Raw genomic sequence first — 25,846 nt, forward strand, 5'->3', positions numbered from 1 at the left:
GCTTGCCACGTTTGACTTTTTTCTCAGTCTAGAGGATTATCGTTTAGTCAAGTTCAGTGTCAGGTGTAGCAAACATAAATCGCCGGCATTCAGATTTAATATTAGTATAATCCTCCAATATGTATATTAAACTAATATTTTTGACATACCTGTTCACAGTAGCATTTACCGATGATATTAAGAGAGAAAATCATGTATTAGTTTTGACTAAAGATAATTTTGAAGGTGCCGTTAAAGATAAAAATGTCCTAGTCGAATTTTGTAAGTATAATTTGAAGTTGTTATATTTGAAATAATGTAACTTCTTATGTTTCAAATTTTATGACTGATCTAGAATTAAATGATGACTATTTTGTTTTCAATGTTTAAGTAATAATCGAAACGCATTTGTAAATGATATGTCACGTTACTACGTGCAATGATTTAATTGCACGCTTGATTGTGCTATTAAATTGTTTCCTCCATATGCTATTGATATTGAATTATTTTCTCATTTATTAAATAGATTTGAGTGTAAATCTAGTTTTCTCCAAAGATAACAAAAATGAATTAAAATGTATTACCATATGTTTTAAGACATCGCCGGGTATACGTATTTTATTTGGTCGAGAAATAGTTCCTTTTTTGCTGTGTACAAGGTTTTCCTCAATGCTTGATCGTTGCGTTAAGTACATTTTACTGTCTTTAAAAAAGATCTGATACTTCTAGTCCATGTCAACAAAAATGCAGGAATTAAAAAAGTCCTAAGTTTAAAAAGAAAAAGAAAAGAAAAATCGAATTTAAATTACTTATTTATAGTTATTATGAGAATTTAAGTACTTTTATTGAATAATTAAATTTACTTGTAATTTATACTCTTAATTACTTTGAGATCTATAGATTGTTAGCAATCAATTATTTTAAAAATACCATTTGAAAATATTTGTCAATACCTGCATGAAAGTAATGATCATTACAGCCAAGCAGTGTCTAGTTTTAAAATAAAAAGGGAAGTGATCTGTAGTGCCATTTACAATCGCCAAGGCTCTGAATTTTAAATTTGGTTACTTGACTTGGTCATTATCCTGCTACATATCCCAATGCAGAAATCTCCTAAAAATCACAAAAGGAAGCAAATTCAAGAAGTAAATTGTAGATTTCAATATCAGTAATGCAGGAAAATAATCACTAAGATATGGTAACTGCTGGTAGTTAGGGTAAAGCTCGTAAAAGTTCGGGTTAAAGCCCATAAGAAACTATGAAAAAAAAATCATCAGATCATATAACTCAAGGAATATGGCTTGCAGGGTTGCAAAAACCCACCTGCCCAATAAAACCCGCCCAGGCTTTACTGGGTAAAACCCACTCTGAAAAACCCAGTAAAACCCACCCTAAAGTGGGTTTTTCTAAGGTTGATTTCTTTTTTTATCCTCTGTTATATTAAAGAGCTATTCTATTGAAATATTTATGTAGTCTAGCCTAAAAAAAAATTAACCTATAGTGAAAAAACTAATTGTGTTGGAGACTGGAGAGTCACCTTGCTGAATAGATTTGACTGTATGGTCATTGATTATTCAGTGCCATTTATTCACTTTCTATGCTAATAAAGAATGTTCCTAAAATATTTTTTAAGATTAAAATATAAATAAAAAATAATCCTGTGTTAGAATAAGTTTCAATTGTGTGATGTATGTGAGTACATATAACATTTTGTATCGTGATGTCAGAAGAAACTTTTTTCAGACTTTCACATCAATTTATTTGTATTAATTATCTATATGAAGTCAATTTATTAAATTAAACTTAATTATTAATATTAAAATAAGCTTTTTTAAAATAAGGTACCTATACCTGCCCTCTCTTTTGAAAAAGCCCCCATGAAAAACCCAGAAAAGCCCAATAAAATCCAGAAAAACCCACCCGGGTTGGGTTTTTCTACCAAAACAAGGGTTTTTTGCAACCCCGATAGCTTGTAACGTATCAGGATTTCTAATTATTTACATGCCCATGCTAGTCATATAAGAAACACATACAAGTATAAGTCTTGCAATGTTTTAGTCCCAATAGCTCTGTATCTTTCATTCTGATCTAAAAAATGTGTGTTTTCAGATGCTCCATGGTGTGGACATTGCAAGGCTCTTGAGCCTGAGTATGCTAAAGCAGCAGAGAGCCTGAGTAAAGAGGGCTCAGAATTGCTCTTAGCTAAAGTGGATGCTACAGCTGAAACTGAACTAGCTGAACAACATGGTGTCCGTGGATACCCAACTATCAAGTTCTTCAGGGAAGGAAAAGTTATGGAATACAGTGGTAAGCATAGGATCTCTTTAATTCTTTATTGTTAAAGCATGAATCCACTAAGAGACGGCCGCAGGCCAAAAGTGGCTTCTAAAGTCCTAAACTTGGCCTTAAAAATATCTATATAAAAAGAGATAGTAATCACGAAGTATCTCATGAGTGAGAAGGGGGGGGGGCTCTATTATGCCCTGTTTATTTATAGATGTATTTTAGTCAGGGGTCTGTTTAGAAGATATTGGGATCCGTTAACAGACCCTTCACAAAATATATTTTCATAAAAACGGACCCTTCCCAAAATAATTGATCTTTTAATGGGACCTTTCACAAATTTGTTTATCTTCTTTATTGTTTTGTTAATTAAATAAACCATTCCCAGGGAGGGAGGAGAGATGGTTTAAGACAAACTAAGTTTCCCTAAGTTTAAATTCCAAATGTATTCTAAAAAAATATTTCTACTTTTACAAACATCGTGTCCACATTTTTATTAATGTAAAATGAGTTTTTTTTTTGTAAATAAATAATTGATCAATTTATATTTATTCATAAAATTAATTAATAGAATATTATGTAAATAAAAATTAATTTCTGGCAATTTTTTATATAATATATAAATTTAAGAATTGCTTAAGTTTACTTAATGCGTAACATATTAAAAGTGATACATTACTAAGTTGCGTTATTTTAAATAGGTCAATTGAAATTATTAAAAATGTGAGTGATTTTGTTTCCATTGTTCGTCCGAAATGATTATTCTGTGTTGAGCAGTATAGGCTAAATACTTTTAAAGATATTTTTTTTCTTTGCTGTGTTGATTGTTGTTTTAAAGTGCATGATTTTCTAAATTTTCTCTGCAATATATATCGGAAACTAGTGATTTTATTGTGATTATGTAATGTTTTTGAAAATGTTTTTGAATTTTATTGATTTTATGTTTATAAATGAAGAACTTTAAATGATAGAAAAAAATAATTTTTATTACTGCACAGATCTTAATTATGATTTTCTTTTGGAAAGTGATTAAAAATATTGTTTCAGTGCTTAAGGAGTTACATTGTGATTTAATTATGGAATAATTTTGTTAATTTTTTTTGTAATTATTTATATTTATAGTATATATTTCAATTTTAGAAATAATTTTGTATCAAATATGTGTTTTTGTCCTCTCATCTTGGAAAATATAGGTTTTTGCCAATTTGCTTGGCAAAAACCTGTTTTTGCCAGGACGGTTTTTGAGGCAAAATTTTGCCAACCCTGTTAAGGAGTACTGAAAAGGTGCTTATTTTTTGTTGAAAAATCTGGCTTCGCACCCTGGTATATATTAATAATTAAATTAATATATTTTATAGTTGTTACACTTAATAAAAATGAACTGTCATTTAGGAAAAACAATTATATTTATCAGCTATTTTTTATATTATTTATAAGTAGAAATGACAACGATCAGGAATTACCCCAGTGATCAATAATTACTCCATCTGTAAGGGACAACATACATTTGATATAGTTTCCTATAATCTATTTTAATGTTTACAGTAGATGTGAAACAACTAATCAAAAGCTTACATTATTTTTATATAAAAGAAAAAGAAAGTAACTCAAAATATTTACTATTAAGGTTGGAAGGGAAATCTTTGCAGAAATGTGCACAATCCTTAAAATGGAAAATACAGAAAGCAGTTTAAAAGATACTTATTTTGTTAGATTAAACAAAAAAAAAATATTAAGTTAATGTATTGTAGTTATACTTGAGTAAAAAGTATACAAGGAGTCTTGTCCATGTCTCGAATTTAAAATTCATTTTTGTAAATGAAACTTAGGGGTTCATTATTTACCCCAGAAACAAAGTGATACTGAATTACCCCGGATCACCCTATGCCTATAAATTCACCATGATTTGCCAGAGCTCATTCTAGACAGAAAAAACGGCTGGATGCAAACGTTTAAAAAAAGGACATTATTATTCTAAAAGGGCAATAATTTCTATCTATGGGCTTTTCACGATCTAGTTCTATGAAAAAACATTGTCAATTAGTGAAAGAATTTTTTTTTATTTTACTAACAATAGCAAAGCAATCATATTTACTCATTTTTATTAATAAATTAACATATATATCAAGTTATTGAGCTAATTAACTTAGTAATTTATTTAAAATGCTTGCATATATTAATAAAATAATAAATGTATGTTTTTAAGTGTCTGTAGTTATGATTTAATAATTAAATTGATTAATAATAACTATGATTTAATGATAGTGGAAGCAACTGCAAACTTTCTAAGACAAGTGCAACAAGGGGGTGTGATGGCTATTTTGTTTTCCCCATATAAATCTATGTATTGACAGCAATGACAAACTAAATAGAAATAGTTGAAAATTTAAGAAATCCATTGTACAGTTTGGAGAAAAAATAAAGAAGGATTGAGGAAAGAAAGGGTTTAGAGTCTATTACATCAGGGGCAACAGGGTGGATTCTGTTGACTAAAAGGGCAACAGGGTGGATTCTGTTGACTAAAAGGGCAACAGGGTGGATTCTGTTGACTAAAAGGGCAACAGGGTGCTGCGCCCTGTTTACCCTGCCTAGAATGAGCTCTGAATTTGCTTTGTAATCTCATAAGTATTTGTTTAAATTTATTTACATTATTTTTATTTTCTGTGTGAGGAAATTTTTTTTAAACTAGAATATCCCACAAAGGATAGGGTATACTTTGTGCCGTATAAACTAAATAAAAAAAATGTGAATAAAGCACAAATTTTGTCCATTAATTTACTTTCATTTGTACAAATTTGCATTTTATTCACATTACTTTTTTGCTTTAGTCATTTTTATCTCATTCACATAATAAAATCTAAATATTTCCTACATTTTTTAACTATAGCATTATATTAATATTGGCCTCCAACACAGTATTATTTATTTTTTGTGGCCCACTGCCAGAAAATGATTGTCTATTTGCTCCTCTCTGTCTTTTTTCTTTTTTTTAAAAAACTGTTTATGGTAAAGAGGAAAATAGAGCCCTAATACTAGGCATTAGAGAAAATTTTATGAAGTATCTTATTTGTTGTTTTCAAGAGTTTTACAAATTGGTTAGTCACTGTTTATTTTAACTATTATGCTTGTAATTAAACAGTAGGTAAAGTAAAAAAAAAAAGAAAAAATTGGAATATTAACCTACTCACAACACTGAAACCTTCTAAGACCTTCCTAACTGACCTTTATTATCAAAACAGGCTTCATCCTACTTAATGAAAGCTTTTGTGACCTGATCTTCTCTAAATTTTCTATGCTGACTTTTGAAATAAATCATGCCTGCCTAGTAGTGTTGTTTAATGCTATCATGTTATGAATTCAATTCACACTTAAGTAAGCTAACCACATAGATCATTATCTATAGCTGGATAGCCCAGGGTGAGTCTTGGCCTTCTCAAGAATTTTTTTTCCAGGCCAACCTTTTTTCTGCTAGTGTTTTCCAGTTTTTAAGACCAAAAGATCTTTTTCTAGGCCATCTATCCTTCTCAAATTCGGCCTGCCTTTTTTATTCTTTGTCGTTTAATGAAGTTAATAATGTCAGGCTCATTATATGAGTTATAAAGCTCTTAAATTTCTTCTAGGCCACCCACCATTTTTTTATATCACGTAGATAAACTTACATAAAATGATCCCAGAAAGTATAACAAAATAAGTTCTTTAAATGCTTACGTGAGAACAGGGTTCGTTGATTTAAATCAGCTTGATTTAAATCACGATTTAAATTATGATTTAAATCAAATGATTTTTTTAAAAAAATCATTGATTTAAATCAACTAATTTTTTTAACTATATATATTGATTTTAAAAGTTAAAAAACAGTGTTTTAAATTTTTGATACTTCTATTATTTTCTTTTCTTAGTATTAAAATTTAATTTAAATAAATTGCTGCATTAATTAATTTTAGTTAACGAAATTACTTTCTTGGTCTGTGTTAAATTCCCACACATTTGAAATTACATTTTTAAAAGTATTTTGATTCTTGAGATTGAAAGTACAGATTAAAGTAAATATTTAATGCTGTCTTAATATAGACTTGCATAGCTGTAGAAAGTAATTAATAAACATGAATTTTTTTCAAAAAATAATACAAATAATGTTAATTAAAATTCTACCTTTTGAATGAAAAAGCGTGAATTAAAATCTACATCATATTTTATTGGTGGAAAATGCATATTTCTGAAGCTTGAGGTTATATTAAAAAGAAATTACCCCTAATATGCCAAAAACAGAAGAAGAACAAAAAAGGGGGCTGATGAATTCAGATGTTTTTTTTCCTAATAAAGTGTCATTCTTCCCTTTCAAACTCTTTCGAAGTCTATTTGATGCAGTAGGGTTATTAACTGGTATTTTTTTCTCATAATATGTTTACAGTATCTTTGACATTATCTGATTTTCTATAAAGAAATTTTGTGAAAAAAAAATTCCAATGAATTCATAGATTTTCTAATTTTTTTTTAGCTTAACTTATCTATTTTGATATAGAATTAAAAATGAATATTTTAATATAAAAATATATAGATTAAATATTTATTTATTTTTCAATGAATGACTACATTTATAAACACAATCTGCTACATTTATTTTGTCAAAAAGAAAAGAAATCACAATTTTAAATTAAAGTTATGGTTTGCTAACTGAAACTTTTTTAATGGTTAAAGCACAGGGGTCTGTCCAAGCCGGTACCTTCACAAATTCAACTTTAGGAAAAATGATAGAATAATCACACAAAATACTTTTTCTTAAAATTGTATTTTTGAGTCTCGTGAGAAACAATAAATCCATATTTTTACTATATTTGTGTTGATTTTTTAATATAATTTTAAATTTTCACAAAATAGGTACCTCTCAGAAAAACCCAAACAGACCGCTGAAATATTCTTTAAATTCTCTATTTCATCTAGTCTTAAAATTTTAATCATGCATTTGTTTCAAAATGGTTGCTATGCATTCAAAGCCATGTATTATAATGAAAAATAATTTTAGTTAGAGCTTCTAAAATATTGTTACAATATAGTTTTAATATTAAGTTAATTTGATTAAACATTTATAATTTTTTTTAATCATAAATTAAAGTTCATACAGTGTATTTGAATAAAAATAAAAAAAATCTGATTTAAATCAAAAAAATCACGAACCCTGCGTGAGAATAGTGTTTGTTTTTTAATAACATATGCTCTCCTTACAGTTAAGAAATATTAATTAACTAGCATGTATTAAAGCAATATCCTTTTAACTAATCAGTTTAATATTAAATTTATGCAACAGACTCTAATTTTGGGGATTAATCTAATTTCTTAAGATATATTGTGTTTTCGCTGAATAAAATTAAAGTAGTGTAAACATATGAAATTATCTATTATGATTGGTTGTGTAAAAAAACACAAATGACTGGATATGGTCAACTTATTTAGATTTTACTGTATTAATCTAATTCTTATCTATCTTATTCTACTATCTTAAGATGTCTAACTTTTATCAGTGAATTTTAAGCAACCAATATGCTATTGCAATGTAAACTCTTAATATCAGGTGGCCAAACTTACTGTAGTAGTCTAATTCTTATGTATCAGTGAGTTTTAAACAACCAATATTCTATTATAATGTAAACTCTTAATCTCAGGTGGCCGAACTGCCGATGACATCATTCGCTGGCTCAAAAAGAAAACTGGACCTCCTGCTACAGAATTAACTGCTGAAACTGCTAAGTCATTTGTTGAAGGTCAAGAGGTTGTAGTCGTTGGTTTCTTCAAAGATCAAGACAGTGCCGACGCTAAAGTGTTCAAGAGCGTTGCTTCCGAAATGGACGACTTCAACTTCGGTATCACGTCAGATGATGCAGTCTATACCGAACTGAAGGCATCTAAAGATGGTGTTACCTTGTTCAAGAAGGTATGCTTACTTCTGTTTTTGTTGTAGTATTTATTTTGTCACAATAGTTCTTATTTAATTATTATTTTCTCCTGTTGCAGTTCGATGAAGGTAGGAATGACTTTGAGGAGGAATACACTGAAGAGGCTCTGAAAAAATTCTTGAAGTCTAACAGTCTTCCACTTGTTGTTGAATTCAATCACGAGGTGATGTTTAATTCTTTTTTCCAGCATATTAGATTGACTCAATATAAGATAATAATACTTAAAACAAGATTTTAAATGTTTTCAATTCTTTGTAATTTAATTTCAATATAGATAGTATATAAAATTGTAAAGTTTCTTTCTTTTAATCAGTCAAACATTGTGGATCATGTTGTCTTTATAAAGAGAAGGATTTTTGGAGAAATTAGGGTCCATTTCTTATGGACACTTCACAAATTATTTATCCTTAAAACAATTGGTCTTGTATTTACAGTAAAATTTTCTAGTTTACAAAATATTTTATCCTATAAACATGCCTTTCACAAAATTTTTTTCCTTTAAAAAAAAAAATTGAGTTTATCTCAGGGTTGGGATTTTGGATGTCCTAAACTGATTTTGGACACGGCACATGGGTTTTACTGTTTTAAACTGACTAAAACTGTTCTAAAATGTCTTAAAGGGTCCAAAACCTTGTACTTTGGTAAAAGGTAAAAATTCTGTATGTGTAACTATTATACACTACATAATAATTACATATATTAATAAATATTTGATACTTTCTATGCAGTTTGCTTTAACTTATTAAAGGAAAATAGTGTAATAGAAAAATAATGTAATAGGAAAAGATTTATAATTTTTGAAGCTCCACAATTCATTGAACAGCAAAAGTGAATACCTTTAAATATGAATAAATATGCTTTTAATACTGATAAATTATGCTTTTGAATAAGGATAACTAATGCAATATTAAAGATAATAATAAACTTAACAAAATTAACATTTTATATTTCACAATATTTTTTTAAAAATGTGACATAATTTGAGTAAATAAGTTTTGGACAGTTTGGGAAAAGGTTTTTTTTTGGACAGGATGGTTTAAACCCTGCTTTAAACCGTGGATTAATCCATTCTGTCCTAAATCTTGCCAACTCTGGTTCATCTATAATTTATAATTTTAGTACTATATTTGGCTGATGTAAAAGGTCTCTCAATGTTTTATTAGTGTTAACTTTTTTTTCCTTGCACCTTAGATAGGTTTTTTTCATATGTGTATCAGATAATTTTTCTGCTAATTAGGTAAAAACAATTTTTAAACTAGTCATCTGAGAATAGATTATTTGTTGTTTCGTGCGCAATTTCAAAAATGTGTGGATTACTAAGTCTGTTTAAAGTTAAATTTGAAAATTATCCTATGTTTAGTAATATAACTTAGTTTTCGTGTTTTTTTAAAAACTATTTTCATGAATAAAAAAAGCGTGACATCATTTATAGAGTTTGTGCTCATCCCAAGGAGTTGACAGTCAAAGTTCATACATTAGGTGCATCTATATAGTGAAAGTCACTATATAATATCACTATAGAGTGAATATCACTAAATATAGAGATTTTTTTTGTCCCCCTTTTTCAAAATTTCTGATTTTTAAGTAACTTTTTTTTAAGCTGTTAAACACTCTGCGTGTGTCACATGCAAGTTGGAAGAAAGACTTGTCTAAAACACCATACTAACCAACTTATGTTACTGAATGTTTCTCTCCAAATTCTTTGAACTGAAATTTTTCATATTGTACTTTGGGCCAACCTTTATTTTTACAGTATATAGCAAAAATAATTCTAATGTTTAAGCAAAAGGATTACTCATATACAGTCTAACAAACATTTAACATATTTCCCCCTTTTTTTTAGACTGCCCAAAAAATATTTGGTGGAGATATCAAAGCACACAATCTATTGTTTATTAGCAAAAGCAGCTCTGACTACGAGAGCAAGTTGACAACTTTCCGTAAAATTGCAAAGGAATTTAAAGGAAAAGTACTTTTCGTCACCATTGATATCGACGAAGACGATCACGAACGAATCATCGAGTTCTTTGGCCTGAAGAAAGAAGAAGCACCTACTATGAGATTGATCAAACTTGAAGAAGAAATGTCTAAATTCAAACCTGAGACAGCAGGAATTGACGAGAGTGATATTAGAGACTTTGTTAATGGTGTTATGGATGGTAAAATCAAAGTAAGCGCTCGCATGAATTTCTTTAACAATTTCAGGGATTAAAATGAAATAAAAAAGAAACTTAGTATTCTGTGATAAATCATACAGCGAGAACTAATAGTGGAAGTGAATGAGAAGCGCACTTGACAAATTTCTGTCATTTCCTTGTTCGGCTTGTGCTTTTCGTACTTAATATCAGGGTTTGTTGATTTGAATCATGATTTTTTTAAAAAGATCATTGATTTAAATCAACTAATTTCACACACACACACACACACACACACACACACACACACATATATATATATATATATATATATATATATATATATATATATATATATATATATATATATATATATGATTAAAAAAGTTAAAAACTGTGTTTTAAATTATTGATACTTTTATTATTTAATTTCTTATAAAAATTTATTTTAAATAAATTGCTGCATTAGTTTTAAAACTTATTATTTATTGGTGTGTGTTAAATAATTTATTGGCGTGTGTTAAATTCCGACACATTTGAAATTGCATTTTTAAAAATCTCTTGATTGTTGAGATTAAAAGTACAGATTAAAGTAAGCATTTAAGTATTTTTTCCTCATAATATGTTTACAGTATCTTTGACATTATCAGATTTTCTATAAAGAAATTTTGTGAAAATTTTTTTTCAATGAGTACATCGATTTTTAAATTTTTTTTATTTTTAGCTTAACTTATCTATTTTGATATAGGATTAAAAATGAATATTTTAATATAAAAATGTACAGATTAAATATTTATTTTTTGATGAATGACTACATTTATAAACACCATCTGTTACATTTATTTTGTCATTTTAAAAATCAAGAGAAAAAAAAATAAATCACAATTTTAAATTACAATTATGGTTTGGTAATTGAAACTTTGTTTAGTTAAAGTATTCTTTAAATTCTCTAGTCTTTAAATTTCAATCGTGTATTTGTTTCAAAATGGTTGCTATGCATTCAAAGCTATGTATTATAATGAAAAATTGTCTTAGGTAGTTAGAGCTTCTTAAGTATTCTTATAATATAATTTTAATATTAATTTATTTTTGATTAAACATTTATAAATTTTTTTAGTCATAAATCAAAGTTCTTACAGTGTATTTGAATTAAAAACAAAATCAGATTTAAATAATAAAAGAAATCTTTATTTATTTTTTTCTTCAAAAAATCACGAACCCTGCTTAATATTAGTCTGATAAGCCTTGTTTGTCATAACCTTTATGTCTATCATTCAAACTTAATGTAATAAGGCTGACTTTTGTTTTTAGTTCTTGCTGAACAGAGTATAGCTTATTTATCTAATACAGTCCATTTTGAATAATAATAAATTTGAATGTAAAAATTTATTATTATTATTATTTTTTTTACATAATAGATAATATTATCTTATTCTTGAAAAAATATGTTTACAAAGCATGTGAAACCATTAAATAAATCAAGCTTGGCGTCACAGACTTGCCACTTTCTTCAGGGTTACCACTCCACGGGGAAAATAGGGAGAACCTGGAAAATACAGGGAATTTAAAAATTATCTAAAATAACAGGGAAAAAGCTATTAAATTATTTTAAATGTATATCAAAGAACAAAATATGTAAAATATTTTAAGAATAAATTTACATTTCTGGTAATTATCTAATGTTTACTAATTATTTTGGAAGCAAACCTTTTTGCCTTGTTTTTATGTGGCCCCCTGAAATTTGGAAGGAAAACTTAAAATTACATTTTGAAACTAAATAGAAGTATTTTCTACATAAAATATTATGGTTTATAGTCTTGTATTAATTCTGTCTTGCATTTAGTCTTGTAATAATTCAATAGGAACTTGGACAGGGTATCCGCGCACCTGGAAAGTCATGAAAAATCATGGAAAGTTATGAATTTCAGTATTGAACAAAATTTGTCATGAAAAGTCATGATTTCTGCTGTTTTTTTTTAAAAAAAATCATGGAAAGTCATGGATTTTGGTATTCCAGTGTTGCAAGTACTGCGCCAATTGTGGAAACCTGGGCCTATATGCTCCAAATTGAGGTAGTAGGCTTAAATTGCCCCGATCTGAGCCAAAAGGGATATTTTCCCCTGGGTATCGCCAAGTCACAATTTTGCGGCAACCAAGCTACTGCTATGTGATGGGTTGCTCTGGATTCAGTGGGAAGGATTCTTGCACTCTCATGTACAACTCTGCTTCATTTTACAAGATATTCTCAATTTCAGGTTTCATTTTCCACTCTCTGAAATGGAACCGAAACTTCCCAGGAATTTTCGGGGACCGACTAAACATTGCCAAAGTTTAATAGCAAACGAAAATTTTATTTCTCTTGTTTAATTTTATTGTTATTGAAATGCCATCGTCTTCGTCAATGGCAAGCTTATGGCCTTCTTGCTCTATTCTATTTATAGAATAGTACTCATGATCTTGGAATTAACTTGGGGACCATTCACTAAGTACATATTTTCATGTTGATCCTCAGAGCAGTCAAGAATCAAAAAGCTTCATAACCTCAAAATTTCCATCTCCCTTTTATTCATTTAATTTAATAAAGAAAAAAATTAAGTTTCTTAAGTGTAAATTTTTTCTGAGGGACCATCCACTAATTGCATATTGTTTTTAAACATTTATTACTTTTTTTACTAATATTTTTTTTTATACTTATTGCATTTTATTATAGCTTCAATACTCATTGAATTTGCATTTAAAAATTATTTTTTTTAATCATTTCATTAATGAAATACTGTACTGGGTAACCAATTTTAATTTTAAAAAAATTAGGGGTCATTCACTAATTTACATTTGTAATATAAATTTATTAAAGTTTGCTTAATTCTTTACATATTTTTATAAATTCCGTATGATCAATATTAATCTTGTTAATGTTTTATTGAATATACTATTATAAATAACATTTTTTTAAATTTTAAGAAAAATATACTCAATAACGTTAAATAATAGTTAAATTAATTAGAGTTTTAAATTACCTTTTACAGAATTAAATAAAGTAATTATTAATTTAAAAAATAGTATGAGCCACTCAATATTGAATTTATTTAAATTGCTTTTGCCAAAAGCTCCTTTTTAAGTAATATTTCACCTATATTAAATAAATGTTTATGTTTTTTCCAAACTGAGACACCATTGATTCACTTGCTGTATTATAAAATGGTGTCTCTAGTTTAAGCATTGTTAGGGCGTTTTTTAAAAGAGTTCTGCTTTTCTTAGTTTGACAGGAAAGGACTTAAAATCTTTGGATGTAGAAAACGCAGAAATTTGGCAAAATTCAAATTTAATAGATGTTGGACTAGATACCACAAATACGATGACATCATTATTTTCTTCAGTAAGAAATTCTATGTATTTAGGTGCCAGGTCTATGGCACATGCAAAAAAGTTATTAAAAGCATTGCCTCTTGAAAATAGGTTACTATACCATCTTAAATTGTTGCATCCTGTGATGAGAATGGAATTCTATTAAGGTAATAAGATATCTGGCAACAGTAACCCCATTCATTATAAAACCTGAAGAGGCATGTTTGTTACTGTTACGTGTAGAACCAGAAGGTTATTCTTGTGACTCAAATGAATATGCACCAATTGATGTGTTTTGGAAAAACTATTTTGTGAAGAAATATAATTTGGGAAATATCAAATATTCTCTTATAACAAAGCTTTTTAAAGCTCTTTTGTGCATACCACATGGGAAAGCAGATGTTGAAAGAGGTTTTAGTACTAGAGAGGTTTTAGGTTTGTTCATATGTGTGAATAAAAAGCTACTTGACAATAGGGCAAGTTTAAATTTGCATAGTGTTAATGATTTGAGACAAGATGTGTCACTGGGGATTTAAATAACTTTAAAGTTGACAAAGATATGATTAAAGGAACTCGTGCAGCATTTAAAAATTATTCTGCTTGATTAGAGGTTGTGAAAAAAGAATGTGAAAACACTGAAACTGAGGAAAGCAGATTGAAAGTTGCTGAAATTGATTTGCTAAAAAAATTGAAGGCTTCTCAAGATCTCTTAGCCACTGATAAAAAAAATATTAAAGATGGGTTAAATAATAAAGACATGTTTATAGAAAGCGGACAGATCCTCTTATCTGAGGCTCAGTCGAGCATAGCAGAATATTTAACAGAATTGGAAGCTACCAAAAAGAAACTTAATTTGTTTATGCAGGGACCTTTAAAAAGTGAAAAAAAAATAAGATATGCCATTAATGAACAAAATTGAAAACTCTTGTTTTAATTCTTTTTATTAAATATGCTCCAAATCTTTGTTTCGCTGCTCCAAAATTGCTTTTGTGTTGCTCGAAAGATGCTCCAAAACCATGTTTTGCCACTTGCACCACTGGTCTCCGAAAAATCTAATTTTTAAAATGGAATCCCCCCCCCCCAATTTCATCCTGTTCCAAACATCTGAATTCCTAACAAAATCATTACTCAGGCATATTTTATTAGAATATAAAATGATTTTATCATGTTCTTTAAAAATTATGGTGTTCTTTCAAAAAATGAAAGAAAAAAACATAATTTCTAGATCGAATTATCTTTTAAACTCTTCTGTCATTTAAAAATTCTTATTATTTATTTTATTTAATTTTATCGATTTAAAATTCTAGTTGAGGCAAACCAGTCATTGCAAATTTTTTTTAATTCCTAAATGAGAACAGAAAAATTAGGAGTATTTCTTTCCTTTCAGATGAACAAGAAAAGTATCTTTAGAATGTAATTCTACAGAAAAAAAATTATTTGCTTTTGCATTTTTTTCTAGCTATTTTACTGTTTCAATTCTTTCTTTACTCTGTTTTTTAAATTTAAAATCTATAAATATGAAGATGCAGAGTATAGTTTTGGTTATGCCTTTTATTATGTTATTATAATGCTTTTTTAAATGCATTGTTGCGTTTTTGTCGGAGAAAATAGTAACTTCGTTAAGTCATGAGAAATTCTTGGAATTAGTCATGAAAAATCATGAATTTGAAAATCTAAAATGTAGCAGATACCCTGTTGGACGTGAAGCTTAAGGAAAATTTTTACATACAGAACTTTTATCCATGAGGAAAGTTAATCTAAGAATTTATAAAAAATAAAAACATGTTAACATATTTTTCAAACAAACAATATTTAAAAAAAAAGAGGAAATAGATAATTTAGTGAAATCTTATTGTGTCCCTGACTGTTATAAACTGGTGCTCTGGGTTATTGCAGCCCTTTCTGCCAGTCTTGCAAAGCATACTTATGCTGGGTACAATATTCAGGCATTCTGACATTAAATTCATATTCACCAACCGTGTTACTCAATAGTTTCTTAACTTTATTAGGAATTTCCCACATCAATTTATATTCACTCCGAAATATAAGCCATTTGTCAACAAATAGTTATTTCTGCTTAGTATGTTTTCCTTTGTAAGTCTAGATGGTTTTGTTAGTAAAAAGAGATAGCCAGCTTTATAAAAGGTTATAACAATGCTGTTCATTAATGAATTGAAGTTAATATACAGTACAGAACCCGTTATCCGGAAATCAGAAAACCGGAAAACCAAAAATCCGGAACGAAATTCAATAAACTTTCCCGCCATTTTTAAAAAAAATTTTTTTTTTCCTCATAAGATTTTAGGATTTTCTTTCTTTTTTGAAAGATGTTTACCTTACCATCATTTTGGAAATAATCATTAGTGTATTACTTCATTGTTTTTTCTTCTTTTTAAGATTATTTCCAAATATTTTTTTTTTAGTTAAGCATAACAATAAAAAAAGGTTTTTTGTAGCGATTCAGAAAACCGGAAAAATCAGTTATCCGGAATAGCGATGGTCCCGATTGTTCCGGATAATCGGTTCTCTACTGTATTTGTATATCTCTTCTAATGATTTATTATAAATACTATTTCATTAGAGATGCAAAGATAAGAAAATGCTCTCAGTTGTGAAAACTAGGAAAGTCCCTTGCTGGATTCTTTGTTTTACCACCAGCAGTGAACTTTTTATTTATTAATAATAAATGAATGTATAATAATAAATGTATAATAATGATGCACTTTTCTCCAAAAGCAACATCTACTCTCTGAAGACGTTCCTGAAGGATGGGATAAGGAGCCTGTAAAGGTGTTGGTCGGAAAGAATTTCAATGAAGTGGCATTTGATAAATCCAAGAATGTTCTTGTTGAATTTTGTAAGATTTTTATTTACTCTACCTTTTAATTTATGTTTGTTATTATAACTATATTTTCAATTTTTATGAAATTTTATTTATGTATTTTTAAAAATGAGACTTTGGATAAAATAGAGTGATCTTGCTTTTTAAGAGATGATAAAAGTCTAAAATCAAAAACACTACTAATTTTTTCAAAGATTATGTTGTATTTGTTTGACAAAGCATTTCCGGTCAATGCTTGTTTTGTCACTTTTTTCTAATATTTTAAGCATTTAGAAGTTTCTTTATCAATTAAACTCTTTTCTTTATCAATTAAACTCTTTTCTTTATCAATTAAACTCTACTATGAAAAAAAGGAATTTTAAGTTAAAGTTGGATATAAGTTAAAAATAAGGGGTCTGTCCAGAGCAACACCGTGGGAGAAAGGAGCATCAAGCACTCTGTTCTTTAATTGAGGTGGCGCTAGTACCATGCAAACCCTGTTAACGTGTTTGGTCAGATAATGTAGTGTGGTAAGCCTAACCAGTCACTTGAGCCATATTATAGCAAGCCTTATTTTCTTCTCAGTGTTAAAATTAAACGACGAAACTCTCCCTCTGTGAACTTTACTGGAATTTTAAATTGAAAATATTATCTTAAACATTATTTAAAATTTTTTTCTAACAGATTTAAAATTTTTTTTATGAAATATTTTTTTCTGTGAAATTTTTTTCCGTATGACCCAGTTTAAAATGTTCTCATAACGGAAATAACTTTTACTGTTAAGTGCATGATTTTATTAAATTCAAGGTTGAAATTTAACTATGGACGATTTTTATGGATATTTAAATTTGGATACAATTTATAATATATGGGGTAAAATACATCTAAGTTTACCGGTCATAAATAATTCTTATTTGTAGTGACAATTTTTGAAAATATTTTTTTACTTTACCATATTTTTGTGTTGATGTTTTAATATAATTTAAAATTTTCACAAATTGTGTCTAAATTTTCATAAAATAGGTACCTCGTAGAAAAAACCTGGGCTGACCCTTGAAAGTAGAATTTTTTTTACCCACTTGCTGATCTGATAAAAGAAAGACCTCAGCTTCAGTTGTTTTTTATTAATCTGCAAAGTATTTAACATGCTTTCTCAAAACTTGGTTCTTAAATGTTTTAATTAATTATGCAATCATTTTCTGCTCCCATTCTATAAATTAGAACATCATAGTAGAAAAATCTCAAGCTTAAAAAAAGTAAGAAAATACTTGTTCTGTTGAGGAGTTTGATACTATGAATGATAATGTTAAAGCAAGGATTTAGAAAATAGTATGACATATATATATGGTAATAAATTTCTCTCCTAGATGCACCATGGTGCGGACACTGTAAGCAGTTGGCTCCTATCTATGATGAACTTGGTGAGAAATACAAGGACAATCCCAGTGTTGTCATTGCAAAAATGGACGCCACTGCCAATGAACTGGAGCACACTAAAATCAATAGCTTCCCCACAATTAAACTCTACAAAAAAGATACTAATGAAGTAGGTCTTTTTATTTTGTCTCTTAACTGATTTGAAGCTGTTTTTACTCTATTTTAGTAAAATTATTATGTGTTAAGTTATTTCATAGATTACATGGAAAGATAGTCTAAAGGTCTCACTTTTTTTTGCATTTTGCTTGATGTATTTGAATTCTCTCAATATAGGTCATTTTAAATGGTGCATTATTATCTGAAATTTAAGGCCTCTGCCAAAAGAATTTTTTCTTCCTGTTTTTAGAAGAATGTTATAAGTTAATATTGTTTTTGGGACTAAACTATTCGGAAAAGATAATTTTTTGTAAGTCCCAACACTTTTATGTAAAATGCATACCTGCCAAGTCTCCTGTTTTTAACTGAAGACTCCTGTATTTTACGACTATCTCCTGTTTACCAGTTTATACTCAAATTTCTCCGTATTTGTTGAAAAATTAAAAAAAAAAAAGTTTGGGATAAAATATCTGCTGATGGCAAAAATACTTCTCTTTTTCCTCAACAGATGGTGCGCAGTATGTTGAGTGTTAATAGTTTAAGTAATTATAAATAATGGTTTAAAAAAATCTTCTTTAGATTAAGATTTATATATAAATTTTTTACTTTGCTGAATGTAAATGCTTTTATAATTTCCAAATTTGAATTTCTCTTTTTGAGTTACATGATGTATCAAAACTTTACTCGTAGCTTAAAAAATATCACTAGTTAAATCTCAGTTATTTTATTTCTCCAGTGTTGGCCGGTATGAAAATGCTCTATTTCATAATAAAACTACTTAAAATTTTTTTACTTATTTAATTTATGTTAATAAAGAATAGTTTCCAACTCTACTGGGTCTTCCAGTGGACTACTGGATTTAGCCAGTTTCTCCTGGTCTACTGGTTTAATAAAAATTCTCCTGATTTTTGTAAAATTTAGAAAATTTCATAAAATTGAGTAAGTTTCCTAAAAAATTCGCTATTGAAATAGAATTTTTTGCACAGATTATTACTTCCTTGAATATTTGAATAAATATTACCAATATGTCATAAAGCCTCATTTATAGAAATCAGTTTAAAACTCTATTTTGTTTTAAAATGTTCAATTTATTTTTATTCAGAACTTCCTTTTTAACTAAAAAAAAAAAAAAAAAAACCTTAACTAAGGATAATTAAATATCTATTATTCAAAATTATGAGTAAGCATAATTCATAACATTTAATAGTAATCATAATCGGAAAATATTAATTTTTCTATTTTGATGACTATAAAATTCCTTATGTGTAAAATATTTAGTACATATATTAGTACAGTATATGTAAAATATTTAGTATCGTGAAATTTATATTTCGTTAAATCTACTGGATTTTTTCCTTTCCATGTTGGCTGCTATGATAAGGATTTTTTTTATATTGATGTAGTGCTCATTAACAATAAAAAATAATTTGTCTAAATGTAACAGACTTGTTGTTTAACCTCCGTTATTTTCAGGATGCAATTTGAACATAATTTTACTAAAGTGCTTTGTTTCATAGGTAGTTGAGTATAATGGGGAAAGAACCCTCGAAGGCATTAACAAATTCATAGAAACCGATGGAGAGTACGGAAAAGCTGCGCCCGATGAGGTAATTTACTAGGATTTTTCTAATCTATTTCTTTACTTCCTCCCACAGGTTGTAGATTTCAATGGAGAACGCACACTAGAGGGCATTAGAAGGTTTATTGAATCAGATGGTGTGGATGGGGCAGCTGTTAAAGAAGAGGTCAGCTACTAACACTTTTCTTTTTAAACTCTTTAAGTTTTGCAATTATTGGCCTTATTTGATTCCAAATCTGTTAGATTATCTACTTAAATTTAGTAATATATAATTTTTTTGGAAAATAAATTAGCATGCTACAGGGTTGCCACTCCACATGGAAAACCTGGTAGAGAATGTAAAAATCACCTGAAATAGCAGGAAAAATACAGGGAATTTTTAAATTTTCTTTACAAACTGGGAAAATATAGGAAATTTTGTTTCTTATTTTCGTCTTTTAAAAAATGGTGACAATACAAAGTTTAATCTATAGGATATTTAAGGATGGTATTTCAGTTATGCTAAACTATTTCATCTACTATGGCATTTATTATTATTTTATAACCGTCAGTAAACAGCCGATCCAATTTTATGGGGTTACGACTGCTAATGTTCAACTCCGTAGCCTTGTAATTTCGAACCCAATCCAGAAGACAAGGGAACTCCTGGATCAAGTATTGGGAGAAATTTGCCTTTATGGTAGACTTTTTGATGGAACTAACCCTCATTTGCGTTATATGGAGAGGAAGACCACGAGAACCTCCCCTGGTTAGCCTGACGGCAAGGGGACTCTAACCCATGATCCGCCTACCACTGAGGATATTTCACGTCAGCATTGTGGTTCGTGCAAGCCAGATGCAGAATTCGTATCGACTGGGATTTGAACTCGGTTCGCCTAATTGAAAGGCGAACGCTCTATTCCCTGAGCTATCGCGGCTCTATAGCATTATTTTAAAGGATGTTCAGCTGTTCCTTTTTTCCTCTAAGTTTTCCATAAGTTAAAATTAGTATAGTTAGCCCAATATAGCTCACACAGGAGCACAGTTATTGTTTCGTCTTAATGGTGTAGAATATGTACAGGGAAAACGCTGGAATTTTTTTTTTCCCTCCAGATGTGAGTGGCACTCCTGATGCAAATTATTTATTTTTCTAATTGTTTAGTTTAGTTAATTGTTTAATTTAATTGTTTAAGTTAGTTTTTTTAAAGGTTTAAAGGTACAGTTTAGTATTTGACAGTCAACACTTTTTTTTAAAAATTATTACGGTTTTGAACAAAATATTTTTAAAGGTTGCAAACAAGAGTTCATATTCCTCTATTAAGATCGTAAAATATTGGCTGTAAATTTTCCTTAGTAATACTGATCTAGCAGAGGCAGAAGTGTCTTGAACAAATTAAGACAGTTCGGAGAAGGTGGTAAAAATCATAGTTTTTCCACAGTTGATTTCACTGTGTCAAAAACCTGCCAAACATCTCTGTAATAGCAGATAGTTACAGCTTTTAAATAGTAAAATTCATAGTCTCGTAGAGTGTATTTAAGATGAATCAAGGCCATAATTGTAAAACCCTGGTTATGGTTCTTAGTTTTCTATAAGCTATAAAAATTAGATCTTGCCTTAATAGTATGCTTTTTCATGCATTACATATTTCTGCCATTGACTTATGCATGAGATGATGGTTAATAATTTTCAGTGGTTTATAATTTTTAACATGTGCATGCGGTGTCTTGTATATTAATAATGTATCATTTTTAGAGAAAAAAAATTTAGATTACTATTTTTTTCTATGCCTGTTTAACCCTTTTTACTTTTTCATACTTTAATTATATTCTTACTATTACTACCTAATGTAACCTTTCTTTTGTTTTATTAATATTCTTAACAGTTAGTTTTAAATTTTAATTTATAAATTTATATTACGTAAAAGGTAGTTTTTAGAAAAAATGGTATAAATTAAAATATAGGAATAAAGAAAGGGAGGGTAGGACATAAAACATCTATATTGGGGTTGTTACAGAGCAACCTGTAGTAGCTCAGAAATCACGAATTAATTTTAAAATTACTGGAAAATTTACTATTAAATTAATGAAATTTATTATTCCTGAATTGCAGAATGAAACTTGCTGCTCTGTTTTAAAATGTAATTATAGTTCATGAATCACATGCACTTAGATGTAGATACAGCGGCATTACAGATAGAGCATGTATACAAAATTGAAATTTTTATAATCATAAATTTTTCTTAGAACAAATAAATATACTGAGCTTTCATATTTATTGTTAGTTTTTTAATTTTTTAACATTATTTAATGCCTTTTTCAGATCAAAAAGCCAAAGGTAAGTTTTGAAAATAGTGTGGTTTGGGCAGTTTTTGTTTGTGTGTGGTTTGGGCAGTTTTTGTTTGTGTGTGGTTTGGGCAGTTTTTGTTTGTGTGTGGTTTGGGCAGTTTTTGTTTGTGTGGTTTGGGCAGTTTTTGTTTGTGTGGTTTGGGCAGTTTTTTTTCCGTGTGGTTTGATCAGTTTTTTTTCACGTGTGGTTTGGGCAGTTTTTTCGTGTTTTATGTGTGGTTTGAGCAGTTCTTTTTCTTGTGGTTTGGAAAGTTTCTTTTTGTGTGGCTTAAGTAGTATTTTGTGTATGGTTTTGGTATAAGTTATGGTATAGTTTGGTTGATTTGGTATAAGTTATTTTAAGAATAATTCATAAAATTCATTTGTCTAATTCATAAGAATATAGTCGAACCATGTTAAGACTAAAACAGTTTTCTCTCCTCATAAGCAAAAAGGAATTTTAAGACTAAAATGTTATAACATAAATTTTCACTTATGGGTTATTTTCACTTATTTCACTTCTTTTATCACTTATGGGTAATTTTCACCTATTGGGTTATTTTATAACACAATGATAAATGTGTCATTTAACATGAACATAAAAACAAAGTTCTACTCAAGACGGACGTAAATAGTGCACCTATAAAAGAACAGACTTTGCATTGTGACTCCTTTTATTGAAAATAGGTTATTGCTTATCCTGAACATGTAGGGATAGTACATTTATTCTTTGAACTGAACTGGCTAGTCACCATTAGTTTATAATGTGCAATTGGTGACTTCATTAACTATGTCAGTTGTCATAGAGCTATGATGACTGGGTTAGAGTGGCACTGATCTAAGTGGTGGCACTGGGGTACGAGAAAACAGCCAACCCAATTTTTGGGTTTATGACTACTAATGTTCAATTCTTGTAATTTTGAACCCAATCCAGAAGACAAGGGAACTCTTGGATCAAGCATTGGGATAAATTCGCCTTCGTTGAGGTCTTTTTGATGGAACTAACCTGTATTTGCGTTACATGGATAGGAAAACCACAAAACCACCCAGTGTTGTCCTGAGGACAAGGGGACTCTAACCCATGATTCGTCTACTGAGGATATCTTATGTCAGCACTGTGGTTGGTTCGATCCGGGTGTGGAATTTGTATCGGCCAGCCATCGCTGGGATTCAAACCCGGTTCGCCTGACTTGAAATAGAACTCTCTATCCCCTGAGCCATCATCTCATTTGACAGACTGCTCTCGTGTAAAACATTTAAAGTGGAACAATAATTGATTGCTGACTCACATGACCCAACATGTGTTTCATGTAAAGAGATATTTCATGTTAAACTGTTTCGCTCTAATGACTGTATTGGAATTTAAAAAAAAAAAAAATAAATAAACAGCTGTAGCAAAAGTATGGAATACTTGCTAATACTCTTGCAACAGTTATTAAGAATAAAAAACAAATTTAGACTGTTGGAGCCTGTAAGAAAAAACATGACAACTGCTAAGAATAAAAAAACGTAAGTTGCATTATTACGAAGGAAAAGAGAAGTTAGAAATCAAAGCATTTTAAATGGTACTGTTTCTGCAGGAAAAAGGGAAGCTCTTGGCATTAATGATTTCATATGCTTTCTTCTAAGAATATTGCATTATATACACGGTGATCACTTAGTTCTCATACAATTAAAAAAAATTTTTTTTCAATAATGCCAAATAAATCATGCAAAATCGCTTTGCATTATCTTTATTTCTCTTAAGTTTTTCCAGCAACTAAAACTAGCATCATTATCCTATTAATAGCTCATGAGAGAGCTTTGAATGTGTGTTTCCTCTTAATATATTGTATATAATATTTGTAGCATGGTGCTTAGCATTTTTAAAAGGTGTTTAAACTTCCTTATTTTTAATTTTTGTTTTTTTAAAAGCCCTTAAAGGTGCTTTTTTCATTGGGTGTTTTTAAAAAGTGCATAATTTTCCATTTTCGAACAGGAGATTTTTTTTCTTCACCATGTCTATTTTTACCATGTATTATGCAAAAGCATGCTTTTCACGTTGTTCTATTCAAGGTTTTTATCAACCTCAATCCATTTCGGTGTACCGTTAGTCGGTAACGTGTGAAAGCGCTAATCATTTTATGTGTTTGGCTAAATACTTGCGAGTCCGCATGTGAGTACTGAGCTGGGTATGGTGAGATTCTTTTTTTTTTGGTGTGCAACTCTGTTGTATTTTGCAAGATATTCTTCTGGCTTCATTTCCCACCCTCTGATATCTAACCGAAAATTCTTTATCACTTTATAATAATAGCTAATATAATAAAAAAAATAGTTCTTTGTCAGAAACTAGTTATTTTATCATAAACATGTAAAGTCTTTGAAAATTATTTTGCATTTTGTTAATGTATACAGTACTCAAAAGGTGCTTATTTTTTGTTGAAAGATTTGGCTACGCAATCTATGTAGGGAAAACGCATGGAATTTTTTTTCCAGGCATGGGTGGAAGCCATGTTATGGCACTATGTGTAAAAATTACATTGTATGTCTTATCTTTAACAGAGATGATTGTGCTCCGGAAAAAATCCAGATTTCCAGATTTTTTCCTATCCGCGATCCCGAAATCCGAGGTCTAGAACTTTAAAGAATTCATCTATCACATTTATGTCTAAAAATTCTTATATATTTTATTTAGAAATATTGGAACTAGAATTTTTTACTTGGCATCTCTCATTTGTAAATATTTTTTCTTTTAGAATGATAAATGTGATTAGACATAAAAGTAAACTTATACATAATTATCCATTGAAATTATGCTGCATATAATTTATTTAGAATTTAATGTTTTTTCTAAAAATATCAATGAATTAAATTTATGAAGACATAAATTTTTTGAAATGCGTCATTAATTATTTTATTCGAGAAATTTTCAGATATTTTCGAGTTTGGCTCACAATCACCCTTGACTTTAACGCCTCGACCGAGCGGGCAATAACAGTGAATGAGTAATATTGAAGTACTTACATTTAACTCGTTTCCTTTCAGGAGGAAGATGAAGAGGAAGAAAAAGATGATGAACAGGCCAAACGTGATGAGCTGTAATTGTCATCACACACTTAACAAAAAGGGTCATTTATCTCATCACCATCATTGTCACCAAAGTTCTCCTGTAATTCAAATCATGACATCATAAACATGCCAATGGCTGGTATCCAGGGGTTGTAACAAATCAAGAACTTCATTCCTTTCTTCCCCTCTTGCTTCTCTGCTGAACTGATAAATAATATTTTTTAATGTGTTCCTTCGATTCATAGATGGGTTTCCCCTCCCCCCTGTTTTTTGCATAAATTACATTATCTGGTGGAATGTCATATTAAGTAGAAGAAATGTAAGCTTGAAAGTACATTGTTCACATCTTTGTTAGTCTTCCGTTTATTTAAAAATTATTTTATTCTTAAGGTGTTTTTGAAAGGAAAAAAAGTTTTTTTGTTGTACATAAATGTTTAGTAACCTCTTTATTAACAGTACAAATAACATCGATTTTGTTCAATTCAGTATAGTTTGTTCCACGTACAGATAATGTAAACATGTTATTCCTTATTTAATATTCAGTTATTTTAAATGCGAAGATTCAAATTTGTAAAATCATTTGGATTTATTTTTTATATGGTTTAAAATTTTTTGAGTTAATAAAATATTTTGACTAATCTTTGTTTTTAATTTTTTCATATAGATTATAGATAAAATATATATATCCATCTATATATGATATAGACATATATCTTATAAATGGTGCGTAGCGTTTTTAAAAAGTGCTTAAAGGTGCTTGTTTTCGATTTTGGTGTTTTAAAAGCCCTTAAGGGTGCTTTCTTCATTGGGTGTTTTTAAAAAGTGCTTAATTTTCCTTTTTCGAAAATGAGATTTTTTTTTCTTTAGC

At 29.0% G+C, this 25,846-nt stretch overlaps 1 protein-coding gene across 6 annotated transcripts; it reads left to right on the forward strand.

The window, feature by feature from the left end:
• Pdi (protein disulfide isomerase) lies at nucleotides 1-25,616 on the forward strand. Of its 6 annotated transcripts, none has more exons than XM_087157854.1 (10): nucleotides 1-261; nucleotides 2,089-2,286; nucleotides 7,923-8,191; nucleotides 8,272-8,376; nucleotides 10,057-10,383; nucleotides 16,430-16,550; nucleotides 17,882-18,060; nucleotides 19,565-19,654; nucleotides 21,926-21,940; nucleotides 24,955-25,616. In XM_087157854.1, exons 1-10 carry the CDS (start codon nucleotides 120-122, stop codon nucleotides 25,009-25,011), a joined length of 1,503 nt encoding a protein of 500 aa, XP_087013980.1. In that variant the 5' UTR covers nucleotides 1-119; the 3' UTR covers nucleotides 25,012-25,616. The 6 variants fall into 6 exon arrangements, 5 of the variants coding, with proteins under 5 accessions (XP_087013980.1, XP_087013979.1, XP_087013978.1 ...); XM_087157853.1 differs by lacking the exon at nucleotides 19,565-19,654 and adding an exon at nucleotides 19,703-19,792; XM_087157852.1 differs by lacking the exon at nucleotides 24,955-25,616 and adding an exon at nucleotides 22,149-22,859 and having other exon boundaries at nucleotides 21,926-22,078.
• The last annotated feature ends 230 nt before the right edge of the window (nucleotides 25,617-25,846 follow it).

Source organism: Parasteatoda tepidariorum, chromosome 2, assembly GCF_982258835.1.
Source record: "Parasteatoda tepidariorum strain Cologne lab strain chromosome 2, Ptep-v5.0, whole genome shotgun sequence".
In the NCBI taxonomy this organism is placed as follows: Eukaryota; Metazoa; Arthropoda; class Arachnida; order Araneae; family Theridiidae; genus Parasteatoda; species Parasteatoda tepidariorum.

Excerpts from the sequence above, each read along its gene's own strand:
- Pdi (XM_087157852.1), top strand. The coding sequence starts at position 120 with ATGTATATTAAACTAATATTTTTGACATACCTGTTCACAGTAGCATTT. Across the intron at positions 2,287-7,922 it reads AAAAGTTATGGAATACAGTG|GTGGCCGAACTGCCGATGAC; the intron begins GTAAGCATAGGA and ends TCTTAATCTCAG. Across the intron at positions 8,192-8,271 it reads GTGTTACCTTGTTCAAGAAG|TTCGATGAAGGTAGGAATGA; the intron begins GTATGCTTACTT and ends CTCCTGTTGCAG.